The 17,428-nt window shown below is 36.6% G+C and overlaps 1 protein-coding gene across 9 annotated transcripts in view; it reads right to left on the bottom strand.

Moving 5' to 3' along the window:
• The window catches only part of Galnt13 (polypeptide N-acetylgalactosaminyltransferase 13), a 682,099-nt gene that overhangs the window by 375,761 nt on the left and 288,910 nt on the right, over positions 1 to 17,428 (bottom strand). For all 9 annotated transcript variants that reach the window (XR_374098.4, XM_006498088.4, XM_006498091.3 and 6 more), the window contains one exon: positions 9,395 to 9,563. Coding sequence is in view for 8 of the 9 variants with exons in the window: in XM_006498088.4 (XP_006498151.1) it covers positions 9,395 to 9,563 (169 nt within the window). In the remaining variant the exon portion in view is untranslated. The remainder of the gene's footprint in view (positions 1 to 9,394; positions 9,564 to 17,428) is intronic.

Below are 17,428 nucleotides of genomic sequence, written 5' to 3'. Positions count from 1 at the left end.
TTCCTCTTTTTCTGTAAGGACTTCTACCTGTTTGATTGTGTTTTCCTGTTTTTCTTTAAGGACTTGTAACTCTTTAGCAGTGTTCTCCTGTATTTCTTTAAGTGATTTATTAAAGTCCTTCTTGATGTCCTCTACCATCATCATGAGATATGCTTTTAAATCTAGGTCTAGGTTCTCAGGTGTGTTGGGGTTCCCTGGACTGGGCGAAGTGGGTGTGCTGGGTTCTGGTGATGGTGAGTGGTCTTGGTTCCTGTTAGTAAGATTCCTCCGTTTACCTTTCGCCATCTGGTAATCTCTGGAGTTAGTAGTTATAGTTGACTCTGTTTAGAGATTGTTCTTCTGGTGATTCTGTTACCGTCTATCAGCAGACCTGGGAGACAGATTCTCTCCTCTGAGTTTCAGTGCTCAGAGCACTCTCTGCTGGCAAGCTCTCTTACAGGGAAGGTGCGCAGATATCTTGTATTTGGACCTCCTCCTGGCCGAAGAAGAAGGCCCAAAACAGGACCTTTCTCAGACACTGTGTTGCTTTGGCAGTTCCCAGGTGGTACAGACTCTCACCTAAGCAGACTAAATTCCTAAGTTTCTTGGAGTCCCGGGACCAAGATGGCGACCACTGCTGCTGTGGCTTAGGTCGCCTCCCCAGCCGGGCGGGCACCTGTCCTCTGGTCCGGAAGGTGGCCGGCTGTCCCCGGCCCACACAGGGTGCTGCCTCAGCGCCTCTGTGCTTCTGCCTGTTCCAGAAGCTGTCAGGTTCTCTGGCGCACCCTCTCACCTGTTCAGACTAATTTCCTAAGTTCGGCGGGTCTCGGACCAAGATGGCGACCGCTGCTGCTGTGGCTTAGGCCGCCTCCCCAGCCGGGCGGGCACCTGTCCTCCGGTCCGGAAGGTGGCCGGCTGTCCCCGGCCCACACAGGGTGCTGCCTCAGTGCCTCTGTGCTTCCGCCTGTTCCAGAAGCTGTCAGGTTCTCTGGTGCACCCTCTCACCTGTTCAGACTAATTTCCTAAGTTCGGCGGGTCCCGGACCAAACGATTTAATCATTTTTATTTCATTGTATTATTTTATTTTTTTTTTGAAATAGAGTATTATGTAGTGCACACTTGAATTCATTTTGTAGCTGCAGGCTCTCTTGAAGTGCCAATCTGACTTCCTCAAGCTTCCAAGTACTGAAATGATAAATGGGAGCAACCATGCACAGTATACACACACACACACACACACACACACACACACACACACACACACACACCAATTCTGCAAGAGAACAAGTATTCTGAATACTGGCAACTCCACAATTTGCCCTCATCTCTCTTCTTTTCTTAGGCTTCTAGCAGAGGCCTTTAAACTAAATGATGAAAGCCGTGTTGGGAAAAATATCACAAAAAGGAAGCATATCAATATTTTTTGTTAATAATTAAATCTTCACCTGATCATATTTTTCACGGAAAGGTATAGTACTATAGTAAATAAAAACAGTGACTTTATGACCTTTTAGAGATGTTAGACATGACTAGCCTTCTTGGTTGTAGCTACCTTTTTGGCCTGCCCAATCACTCTCTCACACACCTCAAAGCCTATAGAGTAAGTGAGGTGATTAAGAGTGAGAGTGATTCACTACCCAGTGAAGTGCAGAATGCTTCTTGTCTGATAATGAGCATGGCAGACCCTTTTTGAAATATCAAGGTGTAATCCATCTGACCACAGTCCATGTTTGCCTCACATAGCTTAGCTCCTCCTCCTGATGGAAGATGTGGGAGCCACCTCTCTTTCTGCTGCTGAACACATGGTTCTGTGGTGAAATCCCCAAGAAAATCATCTTTGGGCAATGCTGGATTTGTGTTGCTGTTTCAGTTCTCATAACACTTTATACCTTTGCAAATTGATACTCATATAAAAAAAACAGCACTGAGGTTTCTGTGAATATCCTTTTAACACTAAGTAATAAATTGTGAAATTATAAAACAAAGAAAAGGGAGGGGTGTTACAGGAGTTGGAGATTATAATTGATATTTTTAAAGAGGGAATTTAATGTAAGACAAAACAATATTCAGTAATATTTAGTTTATACAGTTTATCTTGGATTTATATCCATTTCTGTTGTTCAAATTGCTTTTTTTTTCAATCCTTGAATGAGAGGTATACTATATCATCACATTTGAAATTTATGCTCTATGTTTCAGAGAATGAAGACGAACAATAAATTTTACCCGAGCCTACTTTTATGTCACTTAGCTCAGGTCAAACTTATCTTAGTCATGATGTTGAATCTTTGGAGATAGCACATTCTAACCTCTGCTTTAAACTCACTACTACTGAACTGTATTTGAAGAACACATACAAAGATTTTATGTTTTGCATGTTTTATAATAGTCATTAAGACATTATCAGCAAGTCAAAAACTGCCTTATGAATGGGGACAGTGAAACAGTAGAAGTGTGAGGTGATGCAGTATGCTCCATGACAACATTGGTTCTGAAATGTGTTCCCACTACATGCATAAGCAGACTTATACTACCACTTCATTTGAAATGATGCTTCTATGGTAATAGAATTACGATCACCAAGGTAATACACAGAGGTGAGCAAGGAGAAAGGAAGGGTGAGCTTACACTTTGAGTAATGAAATTAATTCCACACATGAGTACATATGCCAAAGTATTAGAGAAGTCATTACTATTGTCACAGAAAAAAATTCCACCAGCATATGAGAGTTACAGTAATTTTCAAATTAAAAAGAAGAGATGTGGAAGAGAGATCAGAAATCCAATTAATATTCTCATTTTCTTTTCTCTTTTGTGCAGCTACTGCTACATTTATCATATTTTAATTGATGGAAAAGGCAATCTATATGAATAGACAGGCACTCCTGAGATTGATCACACAAAAATATATATTATAACTTATTTTTATTTTAGGTAGTAAGTAAACTCTTTATCCTTTGAGAACAATTTACTCAAAATTTGTATGCAATGGGTCTTCTCCAGCTATTGCCAGTCTGCTAGCGACTGTTTTCTATTTTTTAGCTTGCAAGTGTGCATACATAAGACAAAGTCATTTGGTCTAGGATATAAATAATTGAAATAAATTCCCTATTTCCTGATTTGCCCATGAACTATATTTAAATGCCAGCTACATTATAACCTTCAAATAGCTCAATACCAGTACTTGAGAGTGCCTTTAATTTCTGCATTCAAGAGAATGCAAAGAGCTTTGCCATTTTATTTCAATTGCTTGCAGCTTTTAAAATATTCACTCAATAGTAACTGTTAACTTCTTACTCCAAAATAATTACAAAGTATAGGGGAAAAAAGTGCATAGCTTAAAGGTTTTCTTAAATCCAATCCAATAGCCAGAGGGCATAAAAGAATTGCAAAGAATAATAGTAATATAGAGGTGCGAAAATATTTTATATATGTATATCATTAAGGACTTAAGGGAACTGTATTCATCAGTGTTTGCAATTATGTGTGCTCATAAAATATCATAATTATATTTTATACAAATAATTTTGTCATTGCTCAATAGACCCAGTCTTATTATTTAGTTTTTCTGAAGGCTACCTATTTTAGTGAAACAGCACTGTTTGCTGGTTGGCTGAGTGACTGATTAGTTGGTACAAGCAGTGAACGGAATCTGTGCCTCACAAGAATAATGAGTTGCTAAGACTCAGAAGTGAGGCATGGAGTCAGGTCTTAAAACTTCATGATTTGGCTGCATGCTTAAAGAACAATTTCTTCTCTCTTCATTAAGCAAATACGCATAGTAGAATGAGGCTGTTCTTTGCACACTGATCATCTTCAGAGTCAGATTGTTTCTTCTACTTCCAGAAAACCCAGGGACACATGGAACACTGGACACTGAACTGACTTGAGAGCCCAATGTCTCATTGTTATGCAAAAAACCCCAAACACTTATTTAAAAATAATCAAATAATCGTTTAAAATACGTAAAATATTTGGTCATTCTATGGATTATTAAAAATAAGGCATAACATAGCTTCAAGGTATATGCAACTTGCTCAAACAAACTCTTTATTAATAAGGCTTCCCTTCTCTAGTGTCTTCTCTTTCTCACTTATTTTATGTGTTATGCTTACAGGGAGCTGGTGATCAAAACAATATATTCAGCATCATTGAATAGGTTTACCATTTATCCAAATATTAACAGAAAAAATAGATTAAAATGAAAAAATGACCTCTATTTATTTTCTCCTTTGATAAAAATGTGTTTATTTGCTAAGCTTATAAAATATAAACAATATACATTCATGCATCATGTCAGTTTAACCATTTTCAATATTCTAAGTCAGAAGCTTAAGGTCCCTCTCCTTCCCTTTCCCCTCCCCCTCCTCCCCATCTCTATATGTGTTTGTATAAGTCTCTCTCTCTCTCTCTCTCATGTGTGTGTATGTGTTTGTGTGTATGTGTGTGTGTATACACATATGAGCATCTCAGATATCATTTCTGCATTATAGTATTATTATTAGATAATTTTAACAATTTATTATAAAGATTATTATAACAAAATAGATACATGAAGGAATTTACTTGGTGGTTTATTTCTAAGTAGTAACTCAAATTCTTCACAAACACAAGTAAAAGTCTTTCAGCCAAATAATTAAGTATGCATATACACATGTAATAATTTATCATTCTTATGGCTAGTTATTTATTTGTTATTAGGATAGGAAATCGAATTTCAATATTCATCCCTTCTCTACTTCCATTCTTTACTTTGGAAGAAATAAAATGCTCTGAGAGCTTTAAGCATACCAAAAAGGAATTTTATGGCTAAAATATTTCTTGATCACTATGCCTTTATTATGATACAATCATATAAAAACTGAAATTTGACTAATGAAATCTGAAACAAATTTTCTAGATAAAATGAATACCAAGTTATTTTGTGACTTTCAGATACAAGTCTGGACACTAGATTTGTGGTAAAAAAAAATCAAATTTAATTATTCCCTAGTAGTGTTACATTAGTCATTCAGAAATCCATGCGACCATCCCTGAAGAATTTTACGCACAATGATTTGTCTATGATCTTCTGAAGATATCTTATCTCTGTTACTGATGACACACACTGTGAAATAAGAAAACATCACAACACTTTATGCAATTCCCCAAAATCATCTCATAGGATGTTTATTAACTCAGGATTTCATGTAATCTTAACCATGTAAACATAGGACTTTATGTGCTTTTCTGATAGTTTAAAGTTTCCAATGATGCATGTTGAATTTTCCACATTTTATATAAATATCACATTTTGCAGATGATATGATAGTATATATACGTGACCCTAAAAATTCCACCAGAGAACTCCTAAGCCTAATAAACAGCTTCAATGAAGTAGCTGGATATAAAATTAACACAAACAAGTCAATGGCCTTTCTGTACACAAAGGATAAACAGGCTGAGAAAGAAATTAGGGAAACAAAACCCATCTCAATAGTCACAAATAATATAAAATACCTTGGCGTGACTCTAACTAAGGAAGTGAAAGATCTGTATGATAAGAACTTCATGTCTCTAAAGAAAGAAATTAAAGAAGATCTCAGAAGATGGAAAGATCTCCCATGCTCATGGATTGGCAGGATCAACATTGTAAAAATGGCTATCTTGCCAAAAGCAATCTACAGATTCAATGCAATCCCCATCAAAATTCCAACTCAATTCTTCAACAAATTAGAAAGGGCAATCGGCAGATTCATCTGGAATAACAAAAAACCGAGGATAGCAAAAACTCTTCTCAAGGATAAAAGAACCTCTGGTGGAATCACCATGCCGGACCTAAAACTGTACTACAGAGCAATTGTGATCAAAACTGCATGGTACTGGTATAGTGACAGACAAGTAGACCAATGGAACAGAACTGAAGACCCAGAGATGAATCCACACACCTATGGTCACTTGATCTTTGACAAGGGAGCCAAAACCATCCAGTGGGGAAAAAAAACAGCATTTTCAACAAATGGTGCTGGCACAACTGGCGGTTATCATGTAGAAGAATGTGAATTGATCCATTTCTATCTCCTTGTACTAAGGTCAAATCTAAGTGGATTAAGGAACTCCACATAAAACCAGTGACACTGAAACTTATAGAGGAGAAAGTAAGGAAAAGCCTCGAAGATATGGGTACAGGGGAAAAATTCCTGAACAGAACAGCAATGGCTTGTGCTGTAAGATCAAGAATCGATAAATGGGACCTCATAAAATTGCAAAGCTTCTGCAAAGCAAAAGACACCGTCAATAACACAAAAAGGCCACCAACAGATTGGGAAAGGATCTTTACCTATCCCAAATCGGATAGGGGACTAATATCCAATATATATAAAGAACTCAAGAAGGTGGACTCCAGAAAATCAAATAACCCCATTAAAAAATGGGGCTCAGAGCTGAACAAAGAATTCTCACCTGAGGAATACCGACTGGCAGAGAAACACCTGAAAAAATGTTCAACATCCTTAATCATCAGGGAAATGCAAATCAAAACAACCCTGAGATTCCACTTCACTCCAGTCAGAATGGCTAAGATCAAAAACTCAGGTGACAGCAGATGCTGGCGAGGATTTGGAGAAAGGGGAACACTCCTCCATTGTTGGTGGGATTGCAAGCTTGTACAACCACTCTGGAAATCAGTCTGGCGGTTCCTCAGAAAATTGGACATAGTACTGCCGGAGGATCCCGCAATACCTCTCCTGGGCATATATCCAGAAGGTGCCCCAACTGGTAAGAAGGACACATGCTCCACTATGTTCATAGCAGCCTTATTTATAATAGCCAGAAGCTGGAAAGAAACCAGATGCCCCTCAACAGAGGAATGGATACAGAAAATGTGGTACATTTACACAATGGAATACTACTCAGCTATTAAAAAAATGAATTTATGAAATTCCTAGGCAAATGGATGGACCTGGAGGGTATCATCCTGAGTGAGGTAACCCAATCACAAAGGACCTCGCACAATATGTACTCACTGATAAGTGGATATTAGCCCAGAAACTTAGGATACCCAAGATATAAGATACAACTTGCCAAATGCATGAAATTCAAGAAGAACGAAGACCAAAGTGTGGACACTTTACCCTTTCTTAGAAATGGGAACAAAACACCCATGGAAGGAGTTAAAGAGACAAAATTTGGAGCTGTGATGAAAGGATGGACCATATTGGATTGCCATATGCAGGGATCCATCCCATAATCAGCTTCCTAATGCTGACACCATTGCATACACTAGCAAGATTTTGCTGAAAGGACCCAGATAGAGCTGTCTCTTGTGAGACTATGCCGGGGCCTAGCAAACACAGAAGTGGATGATCACAGTCAGCTATTGGATGGGTCACACGGCCCCCAATGGAGGAGCTAGATAAATTACCCAAGGAGCTAAAGGGAACTGCAACCCTATAGGTGGAACAACAATATGAACTAACTAGTATCCCAGAGCTCTTGTCTCTAGCTGCATATGTATCAAAAGATGGCCTAGTCAGCCATCACTGCAAAAAGAGGCCCATTGGACTTGCAAACTTTATATGCCCCAGTACAGGGGAACACCAGGGCCAAAAAGGGGGAGTGGGTGAGTAGGGGATTGGGGGTGGGTGGGTATGGGGGACCTTTGGGATAGCATTGAAAATGTAAACGAGGAAAATACCTAAAAAAAAAAGAAATATTTATTGCTCAAACATCTTAAATGCAGATTATGCTGCTGTTTCTGTTTGGTTTTATGCTTTTTCTTTTCCCCAACAAACATGTCTATCTTCTCTTAGCAATTATAGATCTGTTACAAAATTTAGTTTATTTTATGACACCTAGAGGTAATGAGTCTAAAAATTGGAACCAAATGCCTGGCTTTACAAAATCTAGAAGTATGACATTTATACATTTTCACACCATGGCTTATAAAACAAACAAATACATGCAGTAATGTGACACAATAATAAATAGCATCTAAAGTGCACAAAATTATTTTGAAAATTATTCACATAAGTCTTTAAAATGGAAACATCTAAATACATATAAGCAAATGCAAGTGCAGAGAAGTAAATATAGTCTATAAATTTCAAATTTATAATTATTCCATCTAATAATATCAATTTTTCTGATCAACAAAGGTGTGCATGGCCCATGATTTCGTTTGTCTTTCTTCTTTCTCCAGGGTATTATGGACACACTGTGTGCTCCTATGTCCAAGTCTGTCTGTAACTTTATAGCTTGATCTATGCTCTTGTCAAATCTGAGCTCCTTCTGGTTTGTTCTCTCAAATGATGGAATTATAGGATAGGATACGGGACCAGGTCAAAGTTATGATTTTGTTAAACGACACATCCCAGACCAAATAGTGTGATATGAAGATCCATTCATTTATTCACCAAATGAATCTTGTACTAATCAAAAGTCCTACCATCTTAGTATGTTTTATTCACACCAGTTTCACAAAAGAAAAGAATACACAAGTAGTAAGTATAACATAATTATCACCCCCTGTTAATGAAACAGTCTATTATTAGTGAAAAACATTACTTCCATTAATAATGTCATTACATGAACATTATGATTGTGTAGCCAAAAAATAAAATAAAATAAAATAAACCAATTGACTATTTACAAGGAAGTGTGAACTGTCATGTACTTGGAAATGTAACAACCTAAAATCTCAAAAAATATCTTTTATTGATGCTGAGAGTGTTTCACAAAACTGTGGGGTGGTAAAACCTCCACTAAATACTCTGATTTTATTACATATATTTAAAGTATGTTTACCTTTTAGAGCATGTTACAGTCTATCACAAACAGGATGAAAATTTCAATATAATTTATTACAAAAACACATCTAAGAGAATATAACTTCTATTGTTGATAACTGAATAAGCAATTAAAATAGCAGTATAAATTGCTAAAGCCATAATAAATATTTCACATGGTATGGGTAATTAGAGGCAGCTTCTCAATAATACTAGACAAGTGCATTACCACCAGCTATAACTGTGCCTAGCAGGAATAACACCAAAGGGTCAAATAAGCATGTAATAAATTGGCTAATTTTGTTCTGGTATGTAATTTTTCTAAATGAAGTTTTTGATGTACTGTAAGAAGGTTTATATGCAAATAATTTATGAAATACCATGTTTGATAGTCAGAAAGTTACAATAAAACAAAGATGGCCCTATGGATAAAACCCTATTCGGTCTTCAGAATCTTCAATGCCTTTCTACTATGTATTTGGATTATCTGAAAAGAAAACAATTCATATTTCTTAGCATATGTAACTAGAGTCAGTTATTGCATTTCATAGGCTTTCAGAACCCATGTGGTATAAAAGTCATATAGTGAGAAGAGAAATTGTAAAACATGGAGCTTTACACACAATGTTTCACTGCACAGGCAAACTTACCCTTCTAATCTCACATCCGGCAGACTTCGGTTAAGTGCGATCAAGTCACTGGCCATGAGGTTAAACTGATTGATTTTAAACAACTCTTTCATTTTCTCTTGGTCATCTTTTGGAATAAGCACAGCCTTTCCCATTTCTCCTGGACCTTCTTGGTTTCTTGAAATAACAGCTGTAAGAAAAATCGAGATACAAACACATAGACATATAATCAAAAGAGTAAGCTCAGATCCTAATTAAAATTCTGTTCTGTGTTAGTATTTAAAAATATAACATTCTAAACTATCTTTTAAAAACTATTTGTCAGACAAGAAAACTCTCTATGCAATGTTTAAAATATGAACATAGTAAACATGATCTAATCAGTTACTAATATTTAATAATGAAGCAAAATAATGAAATAACACTTGAAGATTTTTGTGGATTTTGTAACATAATTAACAGAGACAGGTGAACTTGAAGAATAAGCAAACCCAAAGGTATTTTAAATATATGCCAAGATTAAATTATTTATATAGCCAATTAAAACTTGATGTTTCAATACACCTTTAGAACTAGATATTTATGGATAATATTTTGTCAAAGCATTTTGAAATGGCTTAAAAGGAGTTTCACACTGGTGAATTATAATGACAAGTGTCAAGATACCTAAGTGTTTCATACTTGAAAACTCTAGACAAATATCACAACTTGGCAGTTCACTGGCAGAACTAAAGATCTGAGATTACTCTCTAATATTTTGGCCATTTATTCTAAGTAATCAATATAGTAAACTTTTCTATTGTTCTAAAATACATGTTTCAATGTTTATATACCTACACATACCTAAAAATATAGATGATAGATAGATAGATAGATAGATAGATAGATAGATAATTGATAAATGGATGGATGTATAGATAGATTATAGATAGATAGAGATGATAGGTAGATATGTTTAAAAAACAATAAAGTTCATTAGGTATAAATGTACCTTTAAGATACTGCTTACCTTTAATATTATTATACTAAAATAAAGTGCACTCTGACCAGGGAAAGAGGAAACCTAATTGAAGATATTCATCTTCTTCTTCTCTCCTCAAATCCAATCCTCTAGGCTCAGCCCCTGATTTGTAGCAGATAACTTTTTGTAGTCTTCCACTCCCAACACCCCTTTCCAGTGAGTCACACAGATATTCCCCATCAAAATCTTTTCCTACTGCTCATTTTTAATCCAAGATATCAGTTCCAACAAGCATTCCCTGGGAACCCACAGGCCACTCCAACCAAGGAATCATGTCACCTGCTCACTATATACACTACACTCTCCTTCTATAAAACTAATCCTCTAATCACATGCTTAATTCTATGGAAGATGAACTCTGACTCCCCCACTCTTCATCACCATATCTAGTGAGCTGGGAAGATCTCCTTCACCAGCCTTCCTCTCCACTTGCATTGTTATAACAAACTCAACTCCAGTGGACATTCCCTGGGATTACACCAGCCAATCTGCCAGAAAAGCAAGTAGACCAGAGTAGGAAAGTTTTACATCTTCTATCTCCCCCCTCCCTTCCAAACCTAATCACCCACTCTCATGCTCAGATCTTTAGCAGATTATATACTGTGGCCTCTCCTCATTCTGCTGCCCCATTCTCTGGGACTAAGCCAATCCTGGTGGAACAGCTTGCTTTATTTCTACCTGTGGACCCCTTACGGCCCTCAGCCCATCCACATTCCTAAATGTCAGCCCTCAAAACATAGAAATTTATGATGCCCCGGACCCCAAATGGCCACACCATGTAAAATTCCACTAGAAAACACATAGTAACTACAAACTCTTATACACCAGAGAAAGCAACAGAAGCAAAGAAACAAAGAACTGAACAAAGACCAAATATCTGCACCTAGACTCACAGTCTCCCTAAACACAAAAGCCTAGATGCTAGTGTTCTATAACAGTCAGGTCAATATGTCCCATAAGAGTGCAGCAACCCTATTATAATATGGGCAGTCAGGATTAAATCATAGGAGAAACAGAAGACAAAGTCCTTAAAATAGTCTTCATATTATAATAGGTATTCTTAAGAGGAAATTAGTAAATCTCTTAAAGAGAAATCTATGAAAACACAACCAGGCCAATGAAATAAATAAAATAGTTCAAAACTGAAAAATGAAATAGAATTGTAAAGGAAAACCCAATTTGTGGGAAAGGTGGAGAAGAAAGTTTGAGGAACACAAACATGAATCTCAGAAGCAAGCCACATGACCAGAATACAAAAGGTGAATGAAAGAATCTTAGACATTCGAGTCACAACAGAAAAGACAGATATATAGGAAAAAAAGAAAAAGTTAAACCTGAAAACATCCTGCCACAAAATATACAAAAAATCTGGGACACTGTGAAAACACCAATTCTTAGAATAATAGGAATAGAGCTGCGAGAAAGAAACTCAACTTGGTGGCACAGAAAATATATTTTTTTAAAAAGTCACAGAAATACCAAGTTGCCTCTCTTCCCAGTGATGGCCGACCTGGCCATCTTCTGATACATATGCAGCTAGAGACACGAGCTCCGGGGGTACTTGTTAGTTCATATTGTTGTTCCACCTATAGGGTTGCAGACCCCTTCAGCTCCTTGGGGAATGCCAGGGCCAAGAAGTGGGAGTGGGTGGGTAGGGGAGCAGGGCAGGGGGGAGGATATAGGGAACTTTCGGGATAGCCTTTGAAATTTATATAAAGAAAATATCAAAGAAAAAAAGAAAAAAGAAAAAAATACCAAGACAAAAAAAAAAGTCACAGAAAGAGTTTACAAAACTTGAAGGAGATGCTTATCAAGGTACAAGAAATGTACAGGCACCAAATAGATTTGACTGGAAAAGAAAGGCCCCTCAGTATATAATAATCAAAACACTAATGATAAAAACAAAGAAAGAATACTAAAAGCTGCAATGGAAAATAAACACATAACATACAAAAGTAGACCCATTAGACTGATACCTGACTTCTCATTCATGACTCAGAAAGCCAGTAGAGACAGAATAGATGCTCTAAAGACTTTAAGAGACCACAGATACCAGCCAACACTACATGACTATTATAACCAGAAACACTTCCTATCATCATACATGGAAAAAATAAGACATTCTATGATAAACCAAATTTAAGTGATGTCTATTTACTAATTCAGCAACACAGAAAGTCCTAGAGGGAATACATAATCAAACAGAGGTTAACCACACCCAGGAATAAATAATCCCTGACCAGCAAATCAAAAGAGGAAAGACACACACAGAGACACATACTACAATAATATACAGGAGTCAACAAATAGTGCTCATTGAAATCTTTTAGAATATTGGTATCAACTCCTCAATTAAAGTATATAGCTTTCTTCAGTCCTTCCCCTAGCTTGTCCACTGGGGTCCCTGGGCTCAGTCTGGTTGTTTACTGTATCTGCATCTGTATTAGTCAGGTGCTGACAGAACCTTTCAGGAGCAACCATACCAAGCTCTTGTCAGCAAGCACTTCTTGGCATCATCAATCATGTTAGCATGGAGGGATCCATGGCTCCAGCTACATGGGTAGCAGAGGATGGCCTTATCTGGCATCAGTGGGAGGGGATGCCCTGGATCCTGTGGAGGCTCAATGCCCCAGTTTAGGAGGATGCTAGAGCAGTGAGGCAGGAGTGGATGAGTGGGTGAGTGAGTGGAGGAGCACCCTCATAGAGGCAAAGGGGAGAGAGGATTGGATGGGCAGTTTGCAGAAGGGAAAAATCAAAAGGGAGAGATTATTTGAAATATAAACAAATAAAAAGATTAAAATAATAAAATCATATAGACTAAGAATATGGAAAGAAAAATAGGACCCATCCTTCTGCAGCATCCAAGAAACAAACTTCAACATCAAATATAGACATTGCATTAGTGTAAAAAGATGAAAAAGATACTCCAAGAAAATGGACATGTAATCAAATAAATGGAGCTATTTTAATATCAGACAAAATAGACATCAAACAAAAGATAATCAGAAGAAATAACTCTCATTGAAGGAAATAGTCTCCAAGATGTCATTTCAATTCTTACCATCTATGAACCAAACAAGCACACATTAAAGTTAATAAAAGAAACACCATTATAGCTTAAATCAATTATTGACGCTCACTCATAATGGGATACTTCAGTACCCCCTCACGCCAATGACAGGCCATTGAAACAAAAACTAAACAGATATATGCTGGAGCTGTGGTATGTGTTCTAAAACAAATGAACCTCATAGACACTTAGGCCACAACATGCCACCCAAACACAACACGCACCTTCTTCTCAGCACCTGATTTAACTTTCTCTATTAATGGCAATATAGTTTAACACAAAGCAAGTCTCCATGGAATCATGATAATTGAAACAACACCCTTCACCTTGTCTGACTATTACTGATTAAAACTGGATTCCTTCTCCTCAACAGAATGTTTTCAATGATTATTTGGGAGTGTCACATAATGTACTCTGATAACTTCTGAGTCTTCTCCACATATCTCTCCTGATCCTTTTTACGAAAGAAAAGAAAAGAAAAGAAAAGAAGAGAAGAGAAGAGAAGAGAAGAGAAGAGAAGAGAAGAGAAGAGAAAAGAAAAGATAAAATAAAATAAGAAATAATTTCCAGTTTGTGTTGCTCATATACTCACTGGAGCTTGGTTAACCTCTCTGTGACCAGCACATTAAAGAAAACCTAGTAGTCCCCCACCCTTAAATTTATCAGAAGCCATCAACTGTGAAGAGCTACACACCAAGATCCCTGTAACATTTCCTAAGCCTTCTCTCCCATGACTTTTTCTGCTTATTTCTTTTGGGGTGGGGGTGAAGCAAGAGAGAGAGGTTGTTACAAAAGCCCCCGTTTCATATTCTTAACTGTGAGTCTGCAGTCATTAATAAGAGTCATGTTGAGATTGGTATTGGATGCCCCACCAAACTAAAATAAGATTTTGGATCTCTGCTGAAACCAGAAACCACATGAAAGTCAATGATCTGTGCTGCCCCTGACTGTAAAGGGCATGAAAGCTTCCTTTGCAATTTTTTTATTAGATATTTTCTTTATTGACATTTCAAATGTTATCCACTTTTCCAGTTTTGCCTCTGGAATCGCCCTGTCCCATCCACCTTCCCTCTGCTTCTATGAGGGTGTTCCCCCACTCATCCAACCACTCCTGCCTCCTTGCCCTAGAATTCCCCTACACTGGGTCACCAAGCCTTCACAGGACCAAGGGACCCCGTGCTCAGTTCAATGGCTGCCTATGAGCATCCACCTCTGTATTTGTCAGGTTCTGGCAGAGCCTCTCAGGAGACAGCTATCTCAGGCTTCTGTCAGCATAGACTTCTTGGCATCCACAATAGTGTCTGAGTTTGGTGACTGTATACGGGATAGATGCTCAGGTTGGGCAGTCTCTGGATGGCCTTTGCTTCAGTCTCTGCTCCAGACTTTGTCTCCATACTTGCTCCATATTTTGTTCCACCTTCTAAGAAGGACTGAAGCATCCACACTTTGATCTTCCTTCTTCTTGAGCTTCAAGTGATCTGTGAATTGTATCTTGGGTATTCTAAGCATTTGGGCTAATATCCACTTATTAGTGAGTACATACCATGTGTGTTCTTTTGTTACCTCACTAAGAATGATATTTTCTAGTTCTATCCGTTTGCATAAGAATTTCATGAAGTCATTGGTTTCTATTGATGAGTGAGAGGTGGAATCTCAGGGTTGTTTTGATTTGCACTTCCCTGATGATCAAGGGTGTTGAACATTTTTTCAGGTGCTTCTCAGCCATTCAGTATTCCTCAGTAGAGAATTCTTTGTTTAGCTCTGTACCCCATTTTAATAGGGTTATTTGATTTTCTGGAGTCCATCTTCTTGAGTTCTTTATATATATTGGATGTTAGTCCCCTATCGTATTTAGGATTAGTAAAGATCTAAGAAACAATGGTTTTCTTTTAGCATTATATGTGTGGTCTGTATTTTCATTTGTGATTGTAAGGATGGGAGAAGCATGTTACAATATTTGAAAGCAAGAAAATGAAAATAATAATAAACAGTGTCCTTAAACCTAGAACAATAGCACATATGGTTATTTTCCTTAGCAATCTCAGTGTCTTAGTGGAGAAAATAGCAGCTTATTGTATCTCCTCTACAAAGGTAAATGCATTTTTCTTCATCAAAGCTAATGAATTTATTTGATATTTCAAGAGTGTTTTGTATGTGTATGGGAACACCTACTGGTTGTTGTTTCTCACCTTTCTGCAAGGCAAAAAAAAAAAATAGTAAGTAATTATTGTGTGGATTCAGCATTTTTTTCAACTTCGTTTTCTAGATTGTACCTGAAGGAATGCATCCTACTAGTGGAGAAAAAAAGAGAAGTGTTTCTTTAAATAGCATAAATACGATGTGGGAAAGAATTAGCAATTTGGCTATGTGGTTTATTTCTGACGTTCTATACTTTTAAATGGTAACTGTTAGTTTTCTTACCTATTGATTCCTTTCTTCTTAGTAGCATAAGGTTACCACATACCACAAAATACAATTCTACACAGCCAAAGGAAAAAGTCAAAATGAAATGTTATAAAATATTTATCCTTCCCATCTCCCCTAATAGGCACCACAATCAGCATGCCAACGCAACAGCTTTGGAGAGAAGGCAGCTAAATCTCCTCTCTAGTTTCTCTATGATTGGTATATATGTGGACAGAAATATTCTCATTGAAAGACTAGTTTAGATTACAAAAAGTAATTAATATGTGTATTATATGTTATCTTCTGCTCATTCTTTGGAAAATAATTAAAAATAATTAACATTTAATTCGACATTATTTAAATTTCCTAGAATTATCATAAGTGCATGATTATTTTATGAACATTTTTATGTTTTGAGCATTGTGATTTTATTTAACATGGAAACTACTTTTAGGATAAGAAGGAAACAGATTTAATCCTCACATTCACATAAAGGACAAAGGAAATGTAAGGAAAGTAATTTACCAATATATTAAATTAATATAGTAATAGCATAGTAATAGCATTATTTGCTCTTGCAGCTTGTATTATGGCCATATTTTTACTTTGTTCAGAATTCTATCACAAAGGATGACTTTTGGAGGGCTGATGGACTTTATTCCCAAAAGATAGTGTGCAGTGAAATATATTAATTTTGTAGGTTTGTTCTGTGAAAGAACTCATAAATATGTGATACATATTGATGAGCAAAATATTAAACAAAAAGCAACACATTATCACATATGTCATATTTTCAAAATACTGTCTTATAAATTGTCACATCAAAAACAGCATTGGCAAATCTACTGCTTTTGGTTTCAGTACTTTGGAAATATTTATTCTCTTTAAAAATGTAATGGTTCATTCACATCCACAACTACCAATATGAAAGTTATGATAAATTATAAATTTTAACTTTAGTCATTCTCATAGATATGCATGTGCAGTATATCAGTAATATATCAATTTTCCAAAGACAATTGTCTTATCCTTCATAAATCCATTTTCAGTGGAATCAGAATGAGAACATCTAATGGCTATTGTGTTGTATCCTTGCCACCAGGAATAATTCATATTCAGCTTATTTATTATTCTAAAGCACCCAAGTTTATTAACAGAAATACTTGTTATAATGAGGTCAGTTAATATTAACTTGTTTTGTCCTATGTATCCTAGACACAATACTTTGGCCTTTTCATTCTTATTATACTTAATGTACATATTTAAGATCTGAGAGTTCCATCCCAGGCTTTGATATGAAGAATGCCCAAGGTGTCTTGGGCCTTCTGCTCATCTTGACACCACTATTTCACTAATGGTCTCTCAAATCATAAAGTGTGTTTTCTCTAAACATCTATCATCCATTTAAAGAGAAGAGCCCATGGAAAAGTACAAAATATACTAGAGGTGACACCACACACAATAGTTTAGAGATCAACTCTGTAGAACACTACTGTCTATTCTTTGAGAGTGCTCATATCTCATAAAACACCGCTGCTCTTTTCTAACAGCACCTATT

This window comes from Mus musculus, chromosome 2 (assembly GCF_000001635.26).
Source record: "Mus musculus strain C57BL/6J chromosome 2, GRCm38.p6 C57BL/6J".
NCBI lineage: Eukaryota > Metazoa > Chordata > Mammalia > Rodentia > Muridae > Mus > Mus musculus.
The sequence above is the reverse complement of the archived record's forward strand: the minus strand, read 5'-3'. Positions and strand labels throughout refer to the sequence as shown.